This window comes from Lutjanus erythropterus, chromosome 18 (genome assembly GCF_056507025.1).
Source record: "Lutjanus erythropterus isolate fLutEry1 chromosome 18, fLutEry1.hap2, whole genome shotgun sequence".
Taxonomy (NCBI): Eukaryota; Metazoa; Chordata; class Actinopteri; order Lutjaniformes; family Lutjanidae; genus Lutjanus; species Lutjanus erythropterus.
This window is the reverse complement of record NC_139334.1, coordinates 30,969,251-30,988,364: the sequence shown is the minus strand read 5'-3', so window position 1 is coordinate 30,988,364 and position 19,114 is coordinate 30,969,251. Positions and strand designations below refer to the sequence as shown.

The following is a 19,114-nucleotide window of genomic DNA, read 5'->3' as shown; positions in this document are numbered from 1 at the left end:
TTCCTGGACGGAGGGTGGGGGGCCTCTACAGTCCAGGACACAGTGCAAAATCTTTTTTTCTTTTTTTTTCTTTCAGCTTTTCCAGAAGCTTTGAAAGTCGGGAAAAATCCTGCCGCCCTCTCCTGCATGTCAGGCTGTCGAACACCAGGTGGCGCCGTTTCCTCACAGTCAGCTGGAGCTGCTGCCCTGCTGCTGAGCTGAAACACACAACAGACACACACTCATTAAAGCCAGGTTAGAGTAAGTTTAACAAAATTCTATTTCTTTCTAACTTGTCATGACAGATTCTAAATTCTAAGGTTAAGAATGGAATAATGTCTTATAAACCTCAATAGTGGTATAGTGCTATAGCAGTTTCTCAGCCCTGGTCCTCAGAGCTCACTGTCCTGCATGTTTTAGATTTTTCTCTGCTCCAACACACCTGATTCAAATGATCAGCTCGTCATCAAGCCTCTGCAGAAGCCTGATAACAACCTGATCATTTGAATCAGGTGTGTTGGCGCAGGGAAACATCTACATGCATCATAAGTTGTATTTTAAGGTCTGCCGGGCTGTTTCCCAGAGTTGAGAAACAGCCCGTAAGCTTAAGGGAGACCTTAAGATACAACTTACGACACACACAGCGCTATGAAGTCTCTGGGAAACGGGGCCCAAAGCAGTGAGCTCTGAAGACCATTGAGAAACACTGGACTAAGTCATAACACCATATAAGGTCATTACCAAACACTTGATGTTCATAAGGCATTATTCCACTTCAGACACTTTATAAACTGTTATGATACAGTAGAGCTATTCTGTGTCTTGTAACTCAGATTCAAACTGTCAAACACTTTATAAACCTTGTGATAAGATGACATGCATGATTATAAGATTTATAAAGCCTTATAATACATCATCTTATGAATGTCCTTATAATACATTATAGACATAACCTTCATTATTATCCTTTAAATGACTTAAATAACAGGTGCCTGTATAGCTCAGTTGGTAGTGTGTGTGCACCGTGTGTTGAGGCTGTCAGCAGCCACCAGTTTGATTCCCGCCTGTGGCACATTTGCTGCATGTCGTCTCTCATCTCTCTAATTGTATTCTGCATGTTTTCATGTTGACTCTGATTTATTGTTTTTTATCCAACACTTTTTTTTCTTCCCTAATTTTTTGAACATTTAAATTAATTTCAGTTAAGAAATTACACAGTTCCTGTATGTGATGTCAGGATACTGTGAGTCTTTTTCTTTTAGTAGACTACAGCGAGAACAACTGAAAGGATCAAATAAATAAAAAGTTATAAGTGCGTGTGAGAGAGTGTTTGTACCTGTCAAGTCTTTGAAGCGTCTCTTGGCCTCGGCTCTCTCCTTAGAGTCGAAATACCAAACTGTGATGGCGTACCTGAAACAGACGACAACAACAACACTGTGGTTTAATACACAAACTGATGTTCAGTGTAGGGTGTGTAGTACTGATCGGCTCTTTCAGCCGCAGCGTCTGTAGAATAAATACACACTCAGCCACAGCCTGCAGGTTTGAGTTAAAGCACCAGTACTTTCATAGCAGCGTGCAAAAACATGCCACATATTTATGTACAATATAATACATTTATATGAACTCAGTGCAGAGAGTTCACACCAACAGAATTACCAACATTTCAAGCAGCTCATATGTTAAAAATCAGGACATTTGTGGCTTAAACACATTTTGACCAGCAGGTGGTGCCAACTATCTGTCGATGAAGTGTTCTCACAGTTTACTTAGAAAAACCTGAGTCATGTCATATTAACCTTACTGTGGCATTTTGAATCCAAAATAATGTAAATTATGTCAACATTTTATTCAGTGTATTTCTGTTCACTGCAGAGGTGAAAACGGTCACTTATTATGAGACCCATCGATCAATTTGTGACAGACGGCACATACATTTTTAATCAGTTAATTTCTTAATTATTAACATCCACAGTGGGAACTGAAGCCAGCTGAAACGTTGTGCAGGATTCATTTACTTTACATCCAAGACTTCTGAGATAAACTGATCAATCAATCAATCAATCAATCAATCAATAAGCCCAGAAGGGAGATGAAGGATGTTCAATGATAAGCAATGATAAATAAATATCAAATGAAAATCTGTCACTGTACGTTCATAGATTTAAAAGAGAAAAGCTTTTCTTCCTCCCAGTGTGAACTGAGCTAAACTCCTGCTGTCAGCTGTAATGATCAGTGATTAATTGATTGGTTGACTGATCGGTTGCTTGGTTACCTGGTGGAGTAGGAGGGCTGCACCTCATGTGGGTTCCTGCGGTCGGACCAGAAGAAGAGCAGCCTGTCGAACAGTGGCTTGATGTCGGCCACGTAGGATTTCCCCTCCGGAAAGATCCTGAGGATGCCGCCGTGCTCCTGATCAACAAAAACAACGACAACAACAACAACAATCAGCTGACTGGAAAATTACAAACTTCTTTGACACAGACCAGGAAGAGGAACTCACATAATGAGAGAAATAATTTCACAAAAACACACAAAAAGTCTTAAACGTCACTGTTTCCTTGTCAGACAGGAAGTCTCTCAATCCAAGAAACGACTGATCGTGACGACATCAAAGATCAGAGGTGAAACTGAAATAACAGAGAGCGAAGAGGCCCCTGAACGCACCTTGGCGTTCCAGTTCTTGTTGAGGTAGTAGATGCAGGTGATGCAGCGTCCGTCTTGGTTCGGGTTGTCCACATGTTTGACGTAACCAGCCCCGTTTCCTGGGTAACACGCCACCATTGCCTGAACAGACAAACGCAAAGAGGAAAGACGACATACATTTAATTAATGTTTCAGCGAAGCAGGAGTGAAACAAGAAATAAAACAGACATAAAGTCAGCAGTGAGATAGATCAGATTAATGTATTAACACAAAGACATACATTATAAAGACATTAAATTAAAAACTGAAACTTTTTCTGATTCATAAGGAGCCAAAGGTTTCGGTTTGTTCATGAGTCATGTTACTGATCAAAAACTTATTGAAATGAAATTCCTGGTTACTGTGGAGAATTCAAAGTGGTAACTAAACATGAAAGGAAGTGGATTAGTCATTATTGATTTTTGTTTCTCACTTTTAGATTCTGTTATGAGGCATTGATTAGGGAAATAAAAAAACATTCAAAGCCTTTAAATCAAGATTAGATCATGTACTGTAACTGTGGTTCATTTAGTTATTTTAGGTGTAAAAAGTTAAAGGATGTTGACAAAATATTATGTTTCATGTCAAATTGCGCTACAACACTTGAGTGCCTTACTTTTACTTACAGCCAGATTCAAAAACTGTCAAGTGCTGAAAGTCAGAATTAACTTTGTGGGCAGACTCTTGTGAGTCTTGTTGCTTCTTCTTTGATGGGATGGTTTCCATCAAAACTTTGACAGTAATGTATTTTATGTAGATTATTCTTGTACAGTGAACAAAGGTTAAGTGTTGTGGGGTAAAGCAAAATAAACTGAAGTAACATAAGGTAAAGTAAAGTATGCAACAGTAAAGTGATGGAGTAAAGTGAAGTAAAGTTAGGTAAGGCAAAGTACGGTAATGTAAAGTAAGTTAAAATAAAGGAAAGTGAAGTAAAATAAGGTAGAGTGAAGGAATGTGAGGTAGAGTACAGTAAAGTAGGGTTAGGTAAACTAAAGTAAAGTAAGGCAACGTAAAATAAAATAAGGTAAGGTCTACTCTGTTACAAAAATAATATGAACTTAAGTCCATAACACAGAACCTTATTTGGTGATGATGTAGAAGAAAAGGGAAGTACTGCGATGTGACTGTGGTTTCTGTTAACACCCCCCCCAAAAAAACTACAAAAAACTTCAAAATAAAAGCTGATGTGTCAAAGATCAGTTATTTTGACAGACACACATGATAACAGGCACTTCCTCTGTGTGTGTGTGTGGGTGGATGGTTATTTGCCAACACGTCTTGTGTACATCAGGGGTGTGCGGTGTGGTTTTGTGCCGACGGCTTAAGCTGCACGTACACAAATTGCAAACAAGTGTGTTCATGTTTTGTTCATGTGTGTGTGTACTGCAAGTCAGTGTTGGGAGGAAACTGGATCAGCCTCACTTGTGGTTGCAGCAGTGATAAGAGGAGTCGAAGCCTTAATGACTCGACGGAATCCAACAGAGTTGATGCGTCATCCTGAGGTCAATTAGTGTGGCTCCGCCCACCACCTGCTGTCACCTCCAGATATGACTGACAGCTCATCTGATCCAAGAGTTTATTAATATTTAATCAACCAGGAGAAATTTCACAGTTCTAAAAAGAGTAAAAGTCAAACACTTTTATGGTACGAAAAGTTTCTAGAATCTCAAAGCCTTTGGACGCAGGACAGAGTGAAAAAAAGTGTCATTTTCTTTTCGGCGCCCATGACAACGGGATGGTTTCATTTCAAATATTAAAAGATTCTTGGTTTACATGAGTTACTGTGTCAATGAAACACCAGATTAGTTTAAAAAACAAAAACATTTCCAGGTGTATATTTGAATTTCAGTGCATTTCTAATTGGGGCGGGGTGCGATCAATGACTAGATATCATCTTAGATTTTGGATATCGTTATCACGTTGTCTGTTTCTGGGTTTGGAGGCTGCGTTACAGTAAAGTGAGGTCATTTTCTAAACTGTTTTAGTTGCTCTGTACCCCCTTAGTCACAGTTATTCCCACATTACTGACGATTATTTACCAAAAACTCAGTGTATTAATATTTTCCCCATCATACTGTCGCAATATTGAGGTATTGTGTCAAAAATAATGTGATATTTGAGTTTGTCCACATCAACCAGTCCTACTGTTGGGTTGTTTAATCTTATTTATCATATTATATAGGATCATTTTATGTTTGCAATATTTATGTTTTTTTATGTCTTCCTTGATCTGAAGAGACCAGGGAATCTCTGCAGCAACACAGTACCTCATTATAATAAATACATTTCACACAGTGCTCAAAGAACAGCAAGACAAAATTAAGGATTCGTGCAGTTTTTTAAAAGAAAAATTGAATTTCATTCAAAATATTTAAATCTTTTTGATTACATGAGTAACTGCGTGGCTGAAACACCAGATTATGTTGAGAATTAAACATTTTTCAAGGAGTATATTTGAATTGCTAACCTTAAAAACATGACAGTTAAAATTAAACATTTTTCAAACTTTTAAGACTTCGTACAAACCCGGAAAATGATTTTAATCTTCTCAGTTAACAGTATTACAGCAAGACATAATGCATTTTAAGAATAAAGTCAACATAACCAGAATAAAAATGTATTCTGAACATGGTATTTCAACTTTATTCTCCACATTTCTAGTTTATCTTCATGGTGTAAGATTTAAAAAAAAACCTCTCGCCCCTTTTTATTTCTTGCCTGTCACTAAAAAATGCAAAAATCCCTTAAACTTTAGTGTTTCCTCTACATTCATTTAGGAGTGGCGGCCCGCCACTCCTAAATCCTAGCCGCCACTCCTTCAAATTTCTTTTTTTTTTTGTTTTTTTTTATTGTTGACGCAAATACACCACCGCCGCATCTCTCCACCTTCAAAACAGACTCCTGTCGGGTACTTGCGAGCACTAAAGTAAACTGCAGATAACTATCTTGCTCAGTATGGAAATATACTTGCGCGTGCTCATTTGCATGATGCTAGCGTTGTTTGGGGGGCGCGGTCGTCAAGCACCTAGGCGACAGGGCAGAGTCAGAGGAGTGAATTCCCGAATTACAAATAAACAGTAAAGCAGCGAATTACCGGCCGGAGAAGAGGTAGACGTAAGTTATTAGCTTGAGATAACTCGACATAGATTTTACAAGTTAAACAGATGTTCACAATATGTTGATGACCAGTTAACATTACGTAACTTATCGGTAGTTTAAGTTAATTTGGCCCGGTGCCAACTCAGTGTCGCTAACGTGAGTAAACTAATTGGTAGTATTAGGCTAACGTAAATATCTACACGCCATTATGTAACAACTGACTGCATTTTTCAGATGAGTTTATTGAAATATTTCTCTAAGAAGAGAAACGGAACGCCTGCCCCCGCTGCTGAAAAAAATCCTAGAGGAAACACTGAACTTATCTTGGTTGTAGAAAACGTCACATTTCACAATAAACTTTGTGTCTTTGTTTTCCAGACAGGACGGGGGTGGTGGTGTCCCTGCGTCTCTACCCTGCAGCGCCGCGACCTTTTGACCCAAACAGGAAGCAGCTGATAAACTTAGAGCAGCAGACAATTATCAAACATGAGACGGTGTCAAAGTCAACAAGACTCAAACTGTGGATTTCCTTCAGGAAAAAACCAACAGCTGATCCTCTAACACACACACACACACACGCCACGTCTGCAGGGTTATTACAGGTCATTCCACTGCTACGACTTCACATCATTCAACTCTTTCAGAGGCATTTAGCTTTTCTTTCTGTTTTCACCTCATCCATTACTGACAGTCCAGGTGTATCAGGTGTGACTTGACTTGTTTCCTGATTGGTTGCTGCAGTCTGTGGTTCAGGAATGAAGTTGTTGGAGACGTTTGTTGGGCTTTAAACTCACTTAATGTGGCAGAAAGTTGTTTTTTTTATAAACTCATTGTGCAGGAGCCTTCAGTATGTTTGCATCTAAAAGATTAAGACTGAACATTAATTATTAACATTTATAGTTGTTAAGATTTGTGAAGAGACAGTATAGAGGAGAAGGGCTGCAGTAAATGAGATTTTGTATTATTTTAGATAAAAGGAGGCATGAATATATCCACATTATCCAAGTTATCAAAGAAGTTCAGCACTTTAACAATGCAGCAAAATGTGAGGATTTGTTTTTTTCTTCTATAAATACATTTAAAGCACTTTTTTTTAAATATATTTCTCCGTCTACATAATAGTACAGTGCAAATAGGTATAGAGTATAACTATATCTTCCATAATTAACTATTTACTGTGTGGGAAATCCACAAATTCTCCTCATTAATAACTTCATTCAGGGTCCAACAATAAATTTTTGGAAATTTATGTAAATGTTGCATTTTTTTTTTTTTACCCCTTTTTTAAGCAACTAGTCTGATCGACTAACTGGCTGATTGAATTTGGTGCCAATCTTTATTTTTAGACCCTGTCATTTATAGAAGAAACATTTTTATATGATAATAAACACCAAAAAGTCGAATGGGAATGAAATGGGAGGGTATACCCTTGTATGGTTGTTTCTTTTGTTCTTTTAAGAGTCATTGTTTAACTTTGTATCTTACAATAAAACCATCATATGTAAGAGTAAAGACAGTCTTATGACATGGAGCAACATCTTAAATTAAATGGATCAAAATCTTTGCTTAAGGCAAAAAGAATTGTTATGTTTTATTTTTGTAAGACTCATCCATCTCAACATGAAGTTAATAAATATATAATGAGATTGAAAAAAGCCCAAAGCTATTCAGTTTACTGTCAGAACGGAGTAAAAAAAAAAGGCAAAAAATATTTGCATTTAAGAAGCTGAAATCAGAGAATTTGAACTTTTTTCCTTTAAAAAAATGACCTAAACGATTAACTGATTATCAAAATAATTGCCAGTTAATTTAATACTCGATTAATAATCAATTAATTGTTGCAGCTCTACATGCAACGCCCTCATGTAATGCTTTTATTATGACGCACGTATGCACCTGATTCATGTTTGATCACAGCTTTTGTGTGTGTGTGTGTGTGTGTGTGAAGAATTTTATTAAAGAGACCAAACTACACTAAAGCACAAACATTTTCACCTTTGCTGACATCAGCGGCATCACCTGCTTCTTTTAGGCTTTTATTATGAAACTCTTCTTACTCTTACTGTCAAACAAAAGTGTGCAAGGATGTCTACCGCCTCAACATGCTCCACGAAATCTCACATCCCGCTCTGTTCTTTTACTATGTGATCACGAACACGCGCCACTTCGTACAGAAAGGTCATGGCGTAGATTAACCCTCATTAAACGCACAGGTCCCTGAATGCAACATCCACAACAACACATCTTTAGTGACCTAACTGACGTCAGTGTCTCTGTTTACACACTCATGCAATCATGTTTACTCACTCGCATGCAATCACACCAGCGCCACGCCCCCTTCCCTTTTGGACGCTCTTGTAGTAAAATGCCCTTCGCCTGTTGCTCTAAATGTAAAGTGGGCGGGTCAGCGGGTGGGGTGGGAGAGTCAAGCCCCCGTCAGGATGCGTGCGAGGGTTTCCAGAGCTGCACGTAGGTTGGGTCTGCTCGCCTGCCAATGACGACAAACCCCCAGTGCTGATAAAGTGCAGCTGACCTGCACCGAATCCACAGGCGGCCTGCGCTGAGGGGAAGCGGGCAAATCACGCAAGATTGTTTACATGCTGCACTGTGGCACGTACACACACATACACACACACACACCTACACACATCATCATCATTGTCAACATGAAACTGAGCTGCTTCGGAGTGAAAATATGTGGAGATACAGGAGGGCTGGGTGGACAGGAAATGATATACCGTGGAGAAAAAAAAGGGGGGGATTGAAAACAAAACGCCTCTGAGAGCTGCGTTCAATTCAACTTTATCTTATCTTCTATTACTGAAACAGAAGGAGGGAGGGAGAGAGAGAGGAATTGTGGGAGTGCAGTTGTTTGGCAGGTTTCCAGCCTGCTGACGGTTTAATGGCAGAGCTACGTGTGGAGCGTGAGGCTGCAGTTTGCCTGCAGCTCCGCCTGGATCCACTTCAACAGCCACAACTGTTCTCATCTAACTTAGAGCATCGACTTCGACACGGTGGGATCAGGATCAGACAGAATTACACACTGGATACTGATGAGAAGATCTGAGTGTTAGGAGACTTTGATAACACAGGATATCAATTCCAATGTATCAGCAGTTATCAGTAATTACAGCACCTCAGTAATTTTGTCCACAACCCAAAGATATTCAGTTTACTGGTGCAGAGCACTCAGAAAAACAGATATTTTCACATTTAAGAAGCTGAAATTAGAGAATTTTCACATTTTTTTCTCAAAAAGACTAAAAATGATTAACTGCTTACCAAAATAGTTGGTGATTAATTTAATACTTGACAACCAATCGACTGAAAGCAGCTCCTATCTTACTTGTTACTTGTTCAGTCTTAATCTCATAAATCGATTAATCTATTTTTTTTTTTTTATTCATCAATTAATTGTTTGGCCTATACAATATCAAAATAGTGAGAGCATGTGGAGCCTCACAAGATCACCTGGACTGAGTTCTGGAGACCCAGACCCAGATTACAGTTTCTAATCCAGTCAATCTATGATGTTGTCCCAAGCCCAGCAAACATGCATGGATAGAGAGAGGCAAACCATCAGGTATTTTGTTCCAAAAGCAGGGCAATCCTCAACTGCTGCTCAAAGGCGTTGGTAGAGAAGGAGATGCGCCATGCCAAAGTCCCACTGTCTTTGATGGACACCATCAGCACACACACATCAAGAATAAGGAAACCTCAAATCCTTTACCTTTATCACAGTTGGGAAAAGGCATCAGCCTTCTTGCCACTGCATGGGACTAACAGGTCCTAGGAAGGCAGCTCAAGTTCCCAACCACTCTGCTCCATCCAGACTAAATCTAAGCAGATCTTAAACAAAGTGCTGTCACATTATAAAATGTAATGTTCCCATGTTGATAGGATTCAAAGCATGTGGTCCCACCAAGAAGCCAACAAATAAAAAAGGGATATATGTACAAATCTGGTTTAAGAGAGCTGCAATGGCTGGAGACTCTGCTGTAAGCCAGTCCAGGTTGGATGATGAGGCTTTGCTGCCTATTCGAATGACAGCAAACTCTCAAACTCCTTGGAGTAAAAGGACTGCGGTGCAGAAGAGCCACCAAGAACATTCTGGATGCTGCCAAAAAAGGCATTGCAGTGGCTGAGGAACCAGAAGGGGGACCAGTGGGCACCACTTGGACAAGTCTGGGGCTGATCACCCTTGGCTGGGTCGCCAAAGCAAAGGTGTCTGATGATCAAAGACATGATGCACCATCACTCAAGACGCACCCAAGTAGCACCAGAAAAAGAATTCCAGATAAACCAAATGTCTTGTTTTGTTCAACCAACAGTCCAAAGTCAAAATATATGAATTCACAATCTCATTAGAGAAAGAAATCATCAAATGAGAAGTTAGAAGTAGAAAACTTTTCCTTGAAAATGCATTAAAGTGATTAACTGATTTGTGAATATTTTTAAATGACATTATTTATCTTCTTCAGTGTAGATGCATTAAGAGGAAATGATTACAGGAACCAAAAACTGTTTCTACATACGTCTGGCATGTGATTCTTGTATTAAGAAAGACCTTTAAGAATTTGAACCTATCCCTTTACAAATGTTAAAGTGACCAAGGTATTTACAGAGTAGGACATTATACAGTTCAATTACACATTTAGTGTCAAGGGCTGAAAGTTGATATTTGGTCAGATTCATAATCTTATGTACTCACAGTATTCTTTAATTAGCAAAGTGGTTCTTGTATGGCTGCTTGTGGTTAAACAACATTGAACATTTGTGCAGTTTACGGCATATTAAAAAGTTTTTATTCTAAAAAGAAACTGTTTTAAACATAAACCACTCTGATTTTTAGAAGCAGAAAAACTTATGTTGGTTTATAATTTAAACTGTTTAATAAAGTTTTTGTTTTTGCAAAAACCGCAAGAAGACAAAACCTTTTTATCCTGCTGATCTTTGCTCCTGCAGCATCTCCAGATACGTGTGTGTGTGTGTGTGTGTGTGTGTGTGTGTGTGTGTGTTCCCATTGTAACTGGGCTGACCTGTTTTCTTAAGAAGTTCCATCTGATAACACCGGAAGATAAGGCCTAACTGTACACTGCACGTGAAGACAGGGCGGAAATGCTGGGAATGTGTGTGTGTGTGTGTGTGTGTGTGGGAAGTATGAATACTGTAAATCAGTGTTTATGTGTGTGTGTGTGTGTGTGTGAGGGAAGTATGAATACTGTAAATCAGTGTTTATGTGTGTGTGTCTGTGTCCATGTGTACGTGTGCTAGCAGGCGAGTGAGCATCAGTGGGTGTGCTGAGGAGGAGTGAGGGAGTGAATAATTGAATAAGTAGCTGTGTGTGTACGTGAGAATGTCCACTGATTCGACTGCATGCCTTCATGAGCTCTCACATATGAACAGGAGTGTGTGTAGCAACAAATATCAGTTTTTCCAAAAAGAAATCAAGATTAAAGATAAGCAAATATGACAATTTTAATCAAAGAATAAAGAGTTTATATAATGTTAAAAGAATGGTCTGGTGAAAACGAGTGCTGTAGTGCTGGGCCAGGCAATGTGCGTTGTGTACATCTCTTAACCACTGACTTAAGCACCAGTTAGTCAATGATGTTACTGAGTAAATTATGTCAGTCGACTGTTCCTATAGATCAAAGTGAATCAGAAAAGAGCCTTCATGATGGTGGAAGTAACGTTTTTACTGTTAAAAATATGTCCCTTTGATAAAACACCTGATTTTCAAATGGAGTTTGGTCTTAAAGTCTGCTCATTTGAAAGACTGCTGAAACAGAGGGTATTTTATTGTTAATAATTCACATATAAACAGAACACACTGTTTTGTTTATGTCTCCCCCATCTCTCCTGCTAAGTGGTACAAACAGCCAACGTGACTTTTGAAAACAAGCGCTGTAGTGCCGGGCCAGTCAATGCATATAGTGTATGTCTGTGGGAAACAGAGATTGCAGGTTAATTTATTTTTCTGAGTAAATGATGTTTGTTGATTATGCCTGTAGACTAAAGTTAATCAAAAAGAATCTTAGTGATGCTGTAACTTAAGTTTTTACTGTGAAAAATTATGTCCTTCCATAAAACCCCTGATTTTAGAATGGAATTTGGTTTTGCGTACTTGAAATACAGCTGGGAGCAGAGGATATTTCAATGTGAATAATTCATATAAATTGAGCTGACTTATGGTGTAACAATGAACCTTGTAACAGTATAAATTACTGTAGGAAGTGGAGCTATAACCAACCAATTTTCTAATTCTCACGGCTCATAGTAAAAGTTCACACAATGAGAACAAACTGCAATCAAAATAGAGAGGACTGAGGACAACCACAGGACCTGAACTGGTACTGTAAATTCCCTGTCCTTCCAGTAACATATCCTGTTCTGATTTCTGGAGCCTTGGCTGGGGGCCCAGAGTGGTTCACTGGACTGCCGCCAAGAGGTATATATACATTAAAAGGAAAAACATATAGGGACTCTCCAATGACACCTCGGTCATGTAAACAAGTTTCCATAAGAAATATCACTACGCTGTGAAAATTAATGTTATCTTCACTCTTTAACTAACTACAAGTACTTCAGCAAACTTTCAGCTACATTTAAAAATACTTAGCGCATTAAAGACAACACTGCTATTGTTCTGATTATTCCAATTTTTCTGAATGCAACAAAAATTTTTTACAACAAGTAAACTGGAGCAAAGGACACATACAGACACAAACTGCTTTTTCTATCTTTGTGTGGACGTTTACTGCCAATTACACACATATATACACACACAAATATACTGTAGCGGCACACATACAGATACATACATACATTACTGACAGACACACACACACACACTAACAGCAGCACCAGCTGCACACTAAGGATCAACAGATTATCAGCCTGACCATTTATCAGAGCTGATATTGAACTAATCTTGATTGCCAATAACATAAATTAATTTATAAATGTGTTGTAGATTTTAATTTTTACTGCAAATGTACTGTGTATCAGTTCTAAATATTGGTCAGCAGCTTCCTTGACTACTAATAATCAATATCAGCCTTAAACAAAAACATATCAGTCAATAGGGTTGTGCTGAACACAGGACTGTTGAATCAATCGATGCCAAATTTCAAACTTGCTAGTGCATCTGGGTGAGAGAGTATCTCAGAGTAGAAGAGAAAAAAGAGAGAGAGAGAGTGAACAGCAGCATTAACCCCTTTCATCAAATATAAACCCACAGTTACAGATTTAATTGCTCATATAATGAATGGACTGAAGAGTAATTTACTTATATTGACTTTTAAAATGACCAAATATATACTTTTTAAATATTTATTTAATTGTTTGTTTAATTTGTTTAATTAATTAAATTTTCATCTTTGTTGTTGTTGTTTCTGTGTGTTCAAATGTGTGTGTCTTTGTGTATGTATGAATGGATATATGCAGATGTCTATATATGTCTATATATGTGCACATAATAGAGCGTGAGATCTGTGCTTGAACCCAGTGGGACCCGACAGGACCCGACGGGTTTGGGTCAGGTTGGGCCCTATTTCTCACACATCTCACAGGCTCGCGTCGGGTTTGGGCTGTACTATAGTTATTTATTTATTTATTTATTTATTTTCATTTCCTCCCCAGTTAAGTCGTTGGCACTTCCAGTTCCCTGCATGTTTGATCCCCGTCACTGAAAACTTCTACTGTTTGGTACAGAGAAGGAAGAAAAATGTCGGGCTGTAATTGGGTTCGGGCTGAAATATGCCAGTGAGAGACGGGTTTGGGTCGGGTTCGGACAGAATTTTGTCAGGCTTTGGCCTTTTCGGGCTCAACTTTTCAGGCCGATCTTCTAGTACATATGTTAGTGTGTGTATGTTTATGTTCAAATATATATTATGAGAAACTTATAATTTAATTTAACTTGATCACTCTATACAATTGTTTATTTACTGATTTTATGTTGTTTTATATCAATATTATCATTTGTTTCTATTTTTTTCTTACATTAAACACCTGTGGTGTCATGTATTTAGGGGGCCAAGCCCGCGGGGGCTGGGAAACGCGGATGCAAGCATACGCGTTTCCCAGTACCAGCGGTGCTGGGAACCCTATTGTTTTTGTTCAGATTTTTATTTTCTATTTTTATTCTTCCGTTGATAAAACTGATGCTGCAGGCTAAACCGTGCAAGTTTGGACGGTGCAATTTGGTGGGCTGGCCCAGACCCCCGCACGTACCTCAGACGCAAAAAACTGCACATGTCCGCCTGCAGGGGGCGCTATAACCAAGGACAACGCGTTTTGGCCTATAACTCCCACACCGTATGTCGCACATTCAAAAACCTTATATCCCCACATTCCTTGAATAGAGCTGAGTCACTTTGCAATTGGCCACGCCCACTTCCGCCCAGATTTTTTTTCCCGCAAAATCGCGAAAACTGCAAAACCTACTTTTTCGAACTCCTCCTAGGGATTTTGTCCGATCTGCACGAAAATTGGCACGGACACTCGTCTGCTCCTCATGAGCTAAAGTTATCAAAAGATTATTTTTGGGTTGAAAATTCCACGAATTATTAACGAACAAATTTCCGTAGCTAGCCGTAAAAATGGAAAATGTTGCATATCTCGGTCAAAGTAAATGCTATCGACACCAAATCAGAGATCCTTGGTTGGCATGAGACTGGGAGCCTATGAGCTGAATTTGGCGAATGTTGGCGCCTAGGGGGCGCTAGAGATATGGGAAGTTTATATCTCTAGAACGGCTGCACCGATTTCTACGAAATTTGGTCCGTACGATGTAGGGCCGGTCCTGAGGCCATATCTTCAAGGGGGTCATGACAGGTCAATGTGGGCGGGGCTTATTACAAGATAAACAAAAAAAATTAATTTCTGCCAAAGTATAATACTTAGGGTTTTGAAATTTTATGGGTACATGTAGAATAGGACTCAGATCCCGCCTACCAAAAATCGCGTTTGTGCTCCACTAGGGGGCGCTATAACGCATTTTTGCCTATAACTTCCACATTTTAAATGACACGTTGAAAATTCTTATATTGCCGTATTCCCTGAATAGCGCTGGATTTTCTGACGTAGGCCCCGCCCACTTTCGCCGAAAATTCCCGTCGCTAAGTCGCCACATGTCCGAAACCTACTTTTTCGAACTCCTCCTACAGTTTAAGTGCCATCTGCGCAAAACTTTGCACATACGATGTCTAGATGTGTCTGATCTAAAGTTATCAAAGGAATTGTTGAACGACAAAAAATTCGCTAATTATAACCGAACGATTTCTTGGCTAGCTTAAAAAACACATGTTGTGTCATATTTCGGTCAAACTAAACTCTTTTGACTTCAAACTTAACACGCTCATTCCAGAGGTCATCCACAGACGCTTTGCCAAATTTGGTGCGGATCGGCCAATAGGGGGCGCTACAAACCCAACTAGGTGGCGCTATAACGCATTTTTGCCTATAACTTCCACATTTTAAATGAGACGTTGAAAAATCTCATATTGCCATGTTCCCTGAAAAGCGCTGGATTTTCTGACGTAGGCCCCGCCCACTTTTGCCGAAAATTCCCATCGCTAAGTCGCCAGATGTCCGAAACCTACTTTTTCGAACTCCTCCTACAGTTTAAGCGCCATCTGCGCCAAACTTTGCACATACGATGTCTAGACGTGTCTGACGAAAAGTTATCAAAAGAATTGTTGCACGCCAAAAAATGCGCTAATTATAACCGAACGATTTTTTGGCTAGCTCAAAAAACACATGTTGTGTCATATTTAGGTCAAACTTAAGTCTTTTGACTTCAAACTTAACACGCTCGTTCCAGAGGTCATCCACAGACGCTGTGCCAAATTTGGTGCAGATCGGCCAATAGGGGGCACTACAAACCCAAAAACATCAGGTTTCCCAAAAGTTGCTCAGAGTGTTAAATTCGCTGTGCATGATGCGGCTTCCCTCCTGAGGCCGACCGCAAAGTTACCTAATGATTGGTCATGAATACCGCAGCTCGGACGACGGCGCGCGTCCCCGCGATCGCCCCGAGCCCCGCGTCCCTCGGGGCCCGCGTCGGCGGGTTCCGAGGGCCGCTGGGACCGTGTCGCGCGGGGAGGCTTGGCCCCCGTTCATAACTGCTTGCAGTTCTAGTTATTATTATTATTGTTATTGTCAATAGTAGTATTTTATTTGTTTTCTACTCCTTTGTGGACACTGAACTGTCACGTAAGGAAGGGTGGGATGGGGAGACAGGTCTGGGATTATAAAGGACATGAATGAATTGGGTGATGTCATTGTGTTATCTCTGTACTGCTAAAAATAATAAAAGGATTATTTTAAAAATAATGTTATGGACTGGGTGGGTGTGTGCACACTCCTGTTGTTGCACTGGTCAGACAACAAATCACGTCTTTATTGGTTTATCACGTCCGGTGATGTTATTTCCAGTACAGCTCTGTCAGATTTCTGCCTGAGTGGAGGTCTAATGAGCCAGAATGAGAAAAAACACCTGTGTACGTACAGATATACCATATATACCACATCCATGCTTTTTTAAAAACTGTTCTGGATGCTTTCATGTCACAGAATCTGATGCCTCCTTTCTTAAACAGGAAACAAAGGAAACCGGAGCAAGAAAACATCACTGAAGTGGTAAAACCGCTGGTTGCTATGTGAAATCTCTCACCACAGTGAGATTTAACTCTTCAGATTCTGGTTTCTACGCAGGTCGAGACAAAACGATTCAGATCCAAGAGACACTCAGCTGCACTACTGAATCTGTGTGAAACTGTACTTTAAATATTTCTGTTCAGCTTTACTTAATATATTTTACTTCAATACTGCAGCTTTAAATATTTTTTTTTAGTTTTACTCCCCTTATCTGATTTGATGTGTTTTATAAAGTCAGCGTTTCATCGTCTGATATCAATGACTAAAGTCTATAAGCCTATGGGCAAAAACATTGGTTTTTAATGCACTGGTCAATTTTGACATGTTGGACTATTTTTCTTTTGTAACATGTCTTCTTTCAGGCTTTAAATATGTATATACACATATATATGTACACATCAACAACTATAGATATGAATTAGAATATAATCTATGAACTACTTTGAATTATTTCAAAATTTTAAATTAAAATATTTGTTTGCCTGTGCAGCCTTTAATATAAATAAATGCAATGAATTAATCTATAAAACTTTTCAGACTTTCTTAATTTTAAACCTGCTTTATCTGTGACTTCTGTTCAAGAAATGTATGCAAATTAGTGCAGATTTAGTTACATAATGCGTCATTTGCTTATTTAAACATACAATTTAAAAAACATGTAATATAAAAAAATAACTGTCTTGATATTTTACCGCTTCTTTTAATGACAGGTCATTAAATTAAACTACACGAAGCTTAAAATGTGTTCATCCAATGCTCAGATTGCGCTTCTGAAAATGTCTGCAAATAATGCATAATTTGCATGTTTTAATAAAAACAAATCTGAAAACTTTAAGTACATAACGTTATTGTCTTAAAGTTATCCTCCTTTTACGACTTCTTGGTCGATCATTACACATAAAACTGTGTGTAAAATGTGTTTTGTCAACTTTGTTTCTGGATTTTAATACTGTTGCAGGTCTAAACTGAATGTGAACCAGGATGCCTCCGTCTTACCTTAGACCTCTCCCGGATCGCCTTGCCGCCCAGCCTGCTGGCGCACACGGATATCAGCTTATCGATCAGGTTGAGCAGGAAGCCAATCGCCTCGCAGCCGCGCTCCGAGCCGCTCACCCAGGCGATCTTGTCCCCGCGGATGCTGCTCCTGTGGACGCCCGAGACGGAGGCGGCGAGCCGGCCGTCCTGCAGCGCTCCGGCGCGGTGCATCTCCTTCACCTGATCCAGCACGGCGTCCCCGGCCAGCTCCCCGAGCAGACCGTCCACGTAGCAGAAACCGTGAGACAGCAGCGCCGGGACGAGCCGCTCCAGCGCCAAACGCTCCAAGTCCGAGTCCGACACAGGCTCGATGAAAGGCATCTCAACAGCTGAGGCAATCTTAGACTCAAGTCAGATACTGAGAGGGTCTGTCACCGGCTCAAAGTTCTCAGAGAGCGGAATGGTTTCATATAAAGACGTTTTCAGGGTCAGTCCTCGGAGACAGAGTCTGTCTCTCTGTGGTGTTTGACTGACAGCTGATCAGATCAACAGGGAAATTAAAAAACACGACGGTCTGTATAAACGCCTCAGGACTGCTCCTGCTTGTCTGTCCTCATGTTGCCATCCGGCTCTTTTTGAGGCTGGAACAACGTCAAGACAGCACGTGTGCAAGTGCACTGCTTCCGGTTATCAATTTCAAAATAAAGGCATTACAATCACCCTTCTCATTTTTTAAAACAAACGTCTAAAGCAGCAGTCTGCAACTTTTATGATCAAAACAGCAATTTTCCCTTAAGACTTTTTTCACTGTTTCTTTTTTCTTTTTTTTTTTTTTAATGGTGTTACATATTTTTACAGTTGGAGATTTTTGAGTTTTGAGCCCCACTCAAACTTTTTGTCTTTTTTAAATTAACTTTTGCTGATTTTTATCTTTTTTTATTTTTTTGGTGCCTGAAAATGAAAAAAAAAATGTGGCCACAACCAAAGGGGCTAATGAGCCTCAGGTCACAGCCCTCTGCTGTAACAAAATACACCCTAATTAACTTTATGATCGAAAATCAGAACAAGGCAATTAAGAAAACAACCTCCCTGTCAAAAACAGGCTATACAAACTCCTGAGAAAAACACGGACACTAAAAATGAGCTTCTGAAAAGTTTACCAAAGAGGAGTGGAAGCAAGTCTGCAGAGAAAATCACAAAACAACAAATTCTACATGTTAGAAAGAAGATTTTTATACTGCAACAGTTCTCTGCTGACTGATTGCAAATATATCAAATACATATTTTTACACTTTTATATTTTCTTCCAATTCCTCTATTCTTTATATTTTTTCTATTCTTGAATGGGAGCATCTGTAACGTAAACGATTTACCCCCCAGGGATTAATAAAGTATTTCTGATTCTGATGCTCATTCTAAAATTAACACATCAAGTGACGTCGAATTTTTGGAGAAAATGTGGTGAGACACAGGTGCATCATTCACACATTTTATTTTTCCATTAATTCAGTGTCTTTTATTCTGAGAGAATCTCCTCCAGAGCGACTGCAAGAAACAGACCAGTATCACAAACCAGAAACAGACCAGTATCAGAACTGCAGCTATGAGGTAAATTACGAGAAACTGACTAACTATACGGGAGCGCCTGTCCCCAGTTGGCTTACAAATACACAAAACTTACACAACTTACACAAAACAACTACAAAACCTTTGT

The 19,114-nt window shown here is 39.4% G+C and overlaps 1 protein-coding gene across 1 annotated transcript; it reads right to left on the bottom strand.

Annotated features, from left to right (window-relative positions):
- Positions 1–50: 50 nt before the first annotated feature.
- On the bottom strand, positions 51–18,142 carry egln3 (egl-9 family hypoxia-inducible factor 3). Its single transcript, XM_084742562.1, has 5 exons — positions 17,422–18,142; positions 2,647–2,766; positions 2,255–2,391; positions 1,316–1,389; positions 51–197 (listed from the first exon to the last, which is right to left on the bottom strand). Exons 1-5 carry the CDS (start codon positions 17,779–17,781, stop codon positions 169–171), a joined length of 720 nt encoding a protein of 239 aa, XP_084598688.1. The 5' UTR covers positions 17,782–18,142; the 3' UTR covers positions 51–168.
- Between the last annotated feature and the right edge of the window lie 972 nt (positions 18,143–19,114).

Coding starts and splice junctions, on each gene's coding strand:
- egln3 (XM_084742562.1), bottom strand. CDS start 17,781: ATGCCTTTCATCGAGCCTGTGTCGGACTCGGACTTGGAGCGTTTGGCG. Junction 2,767..17,421: donor CGATCCGGGAGAGGTCTAAG/GTAAGACGGAGG, acceptor TTGTCTGTTCAG/GCAATGGTGGCGTGTTACCC. Junction 198..1,315: donor ACGCTTCAAAGACTTGACAG/GTACAAACACTC, acceptor TGTGTGTTTCAG/CTCAGCAGCAGGGCAGCAGC.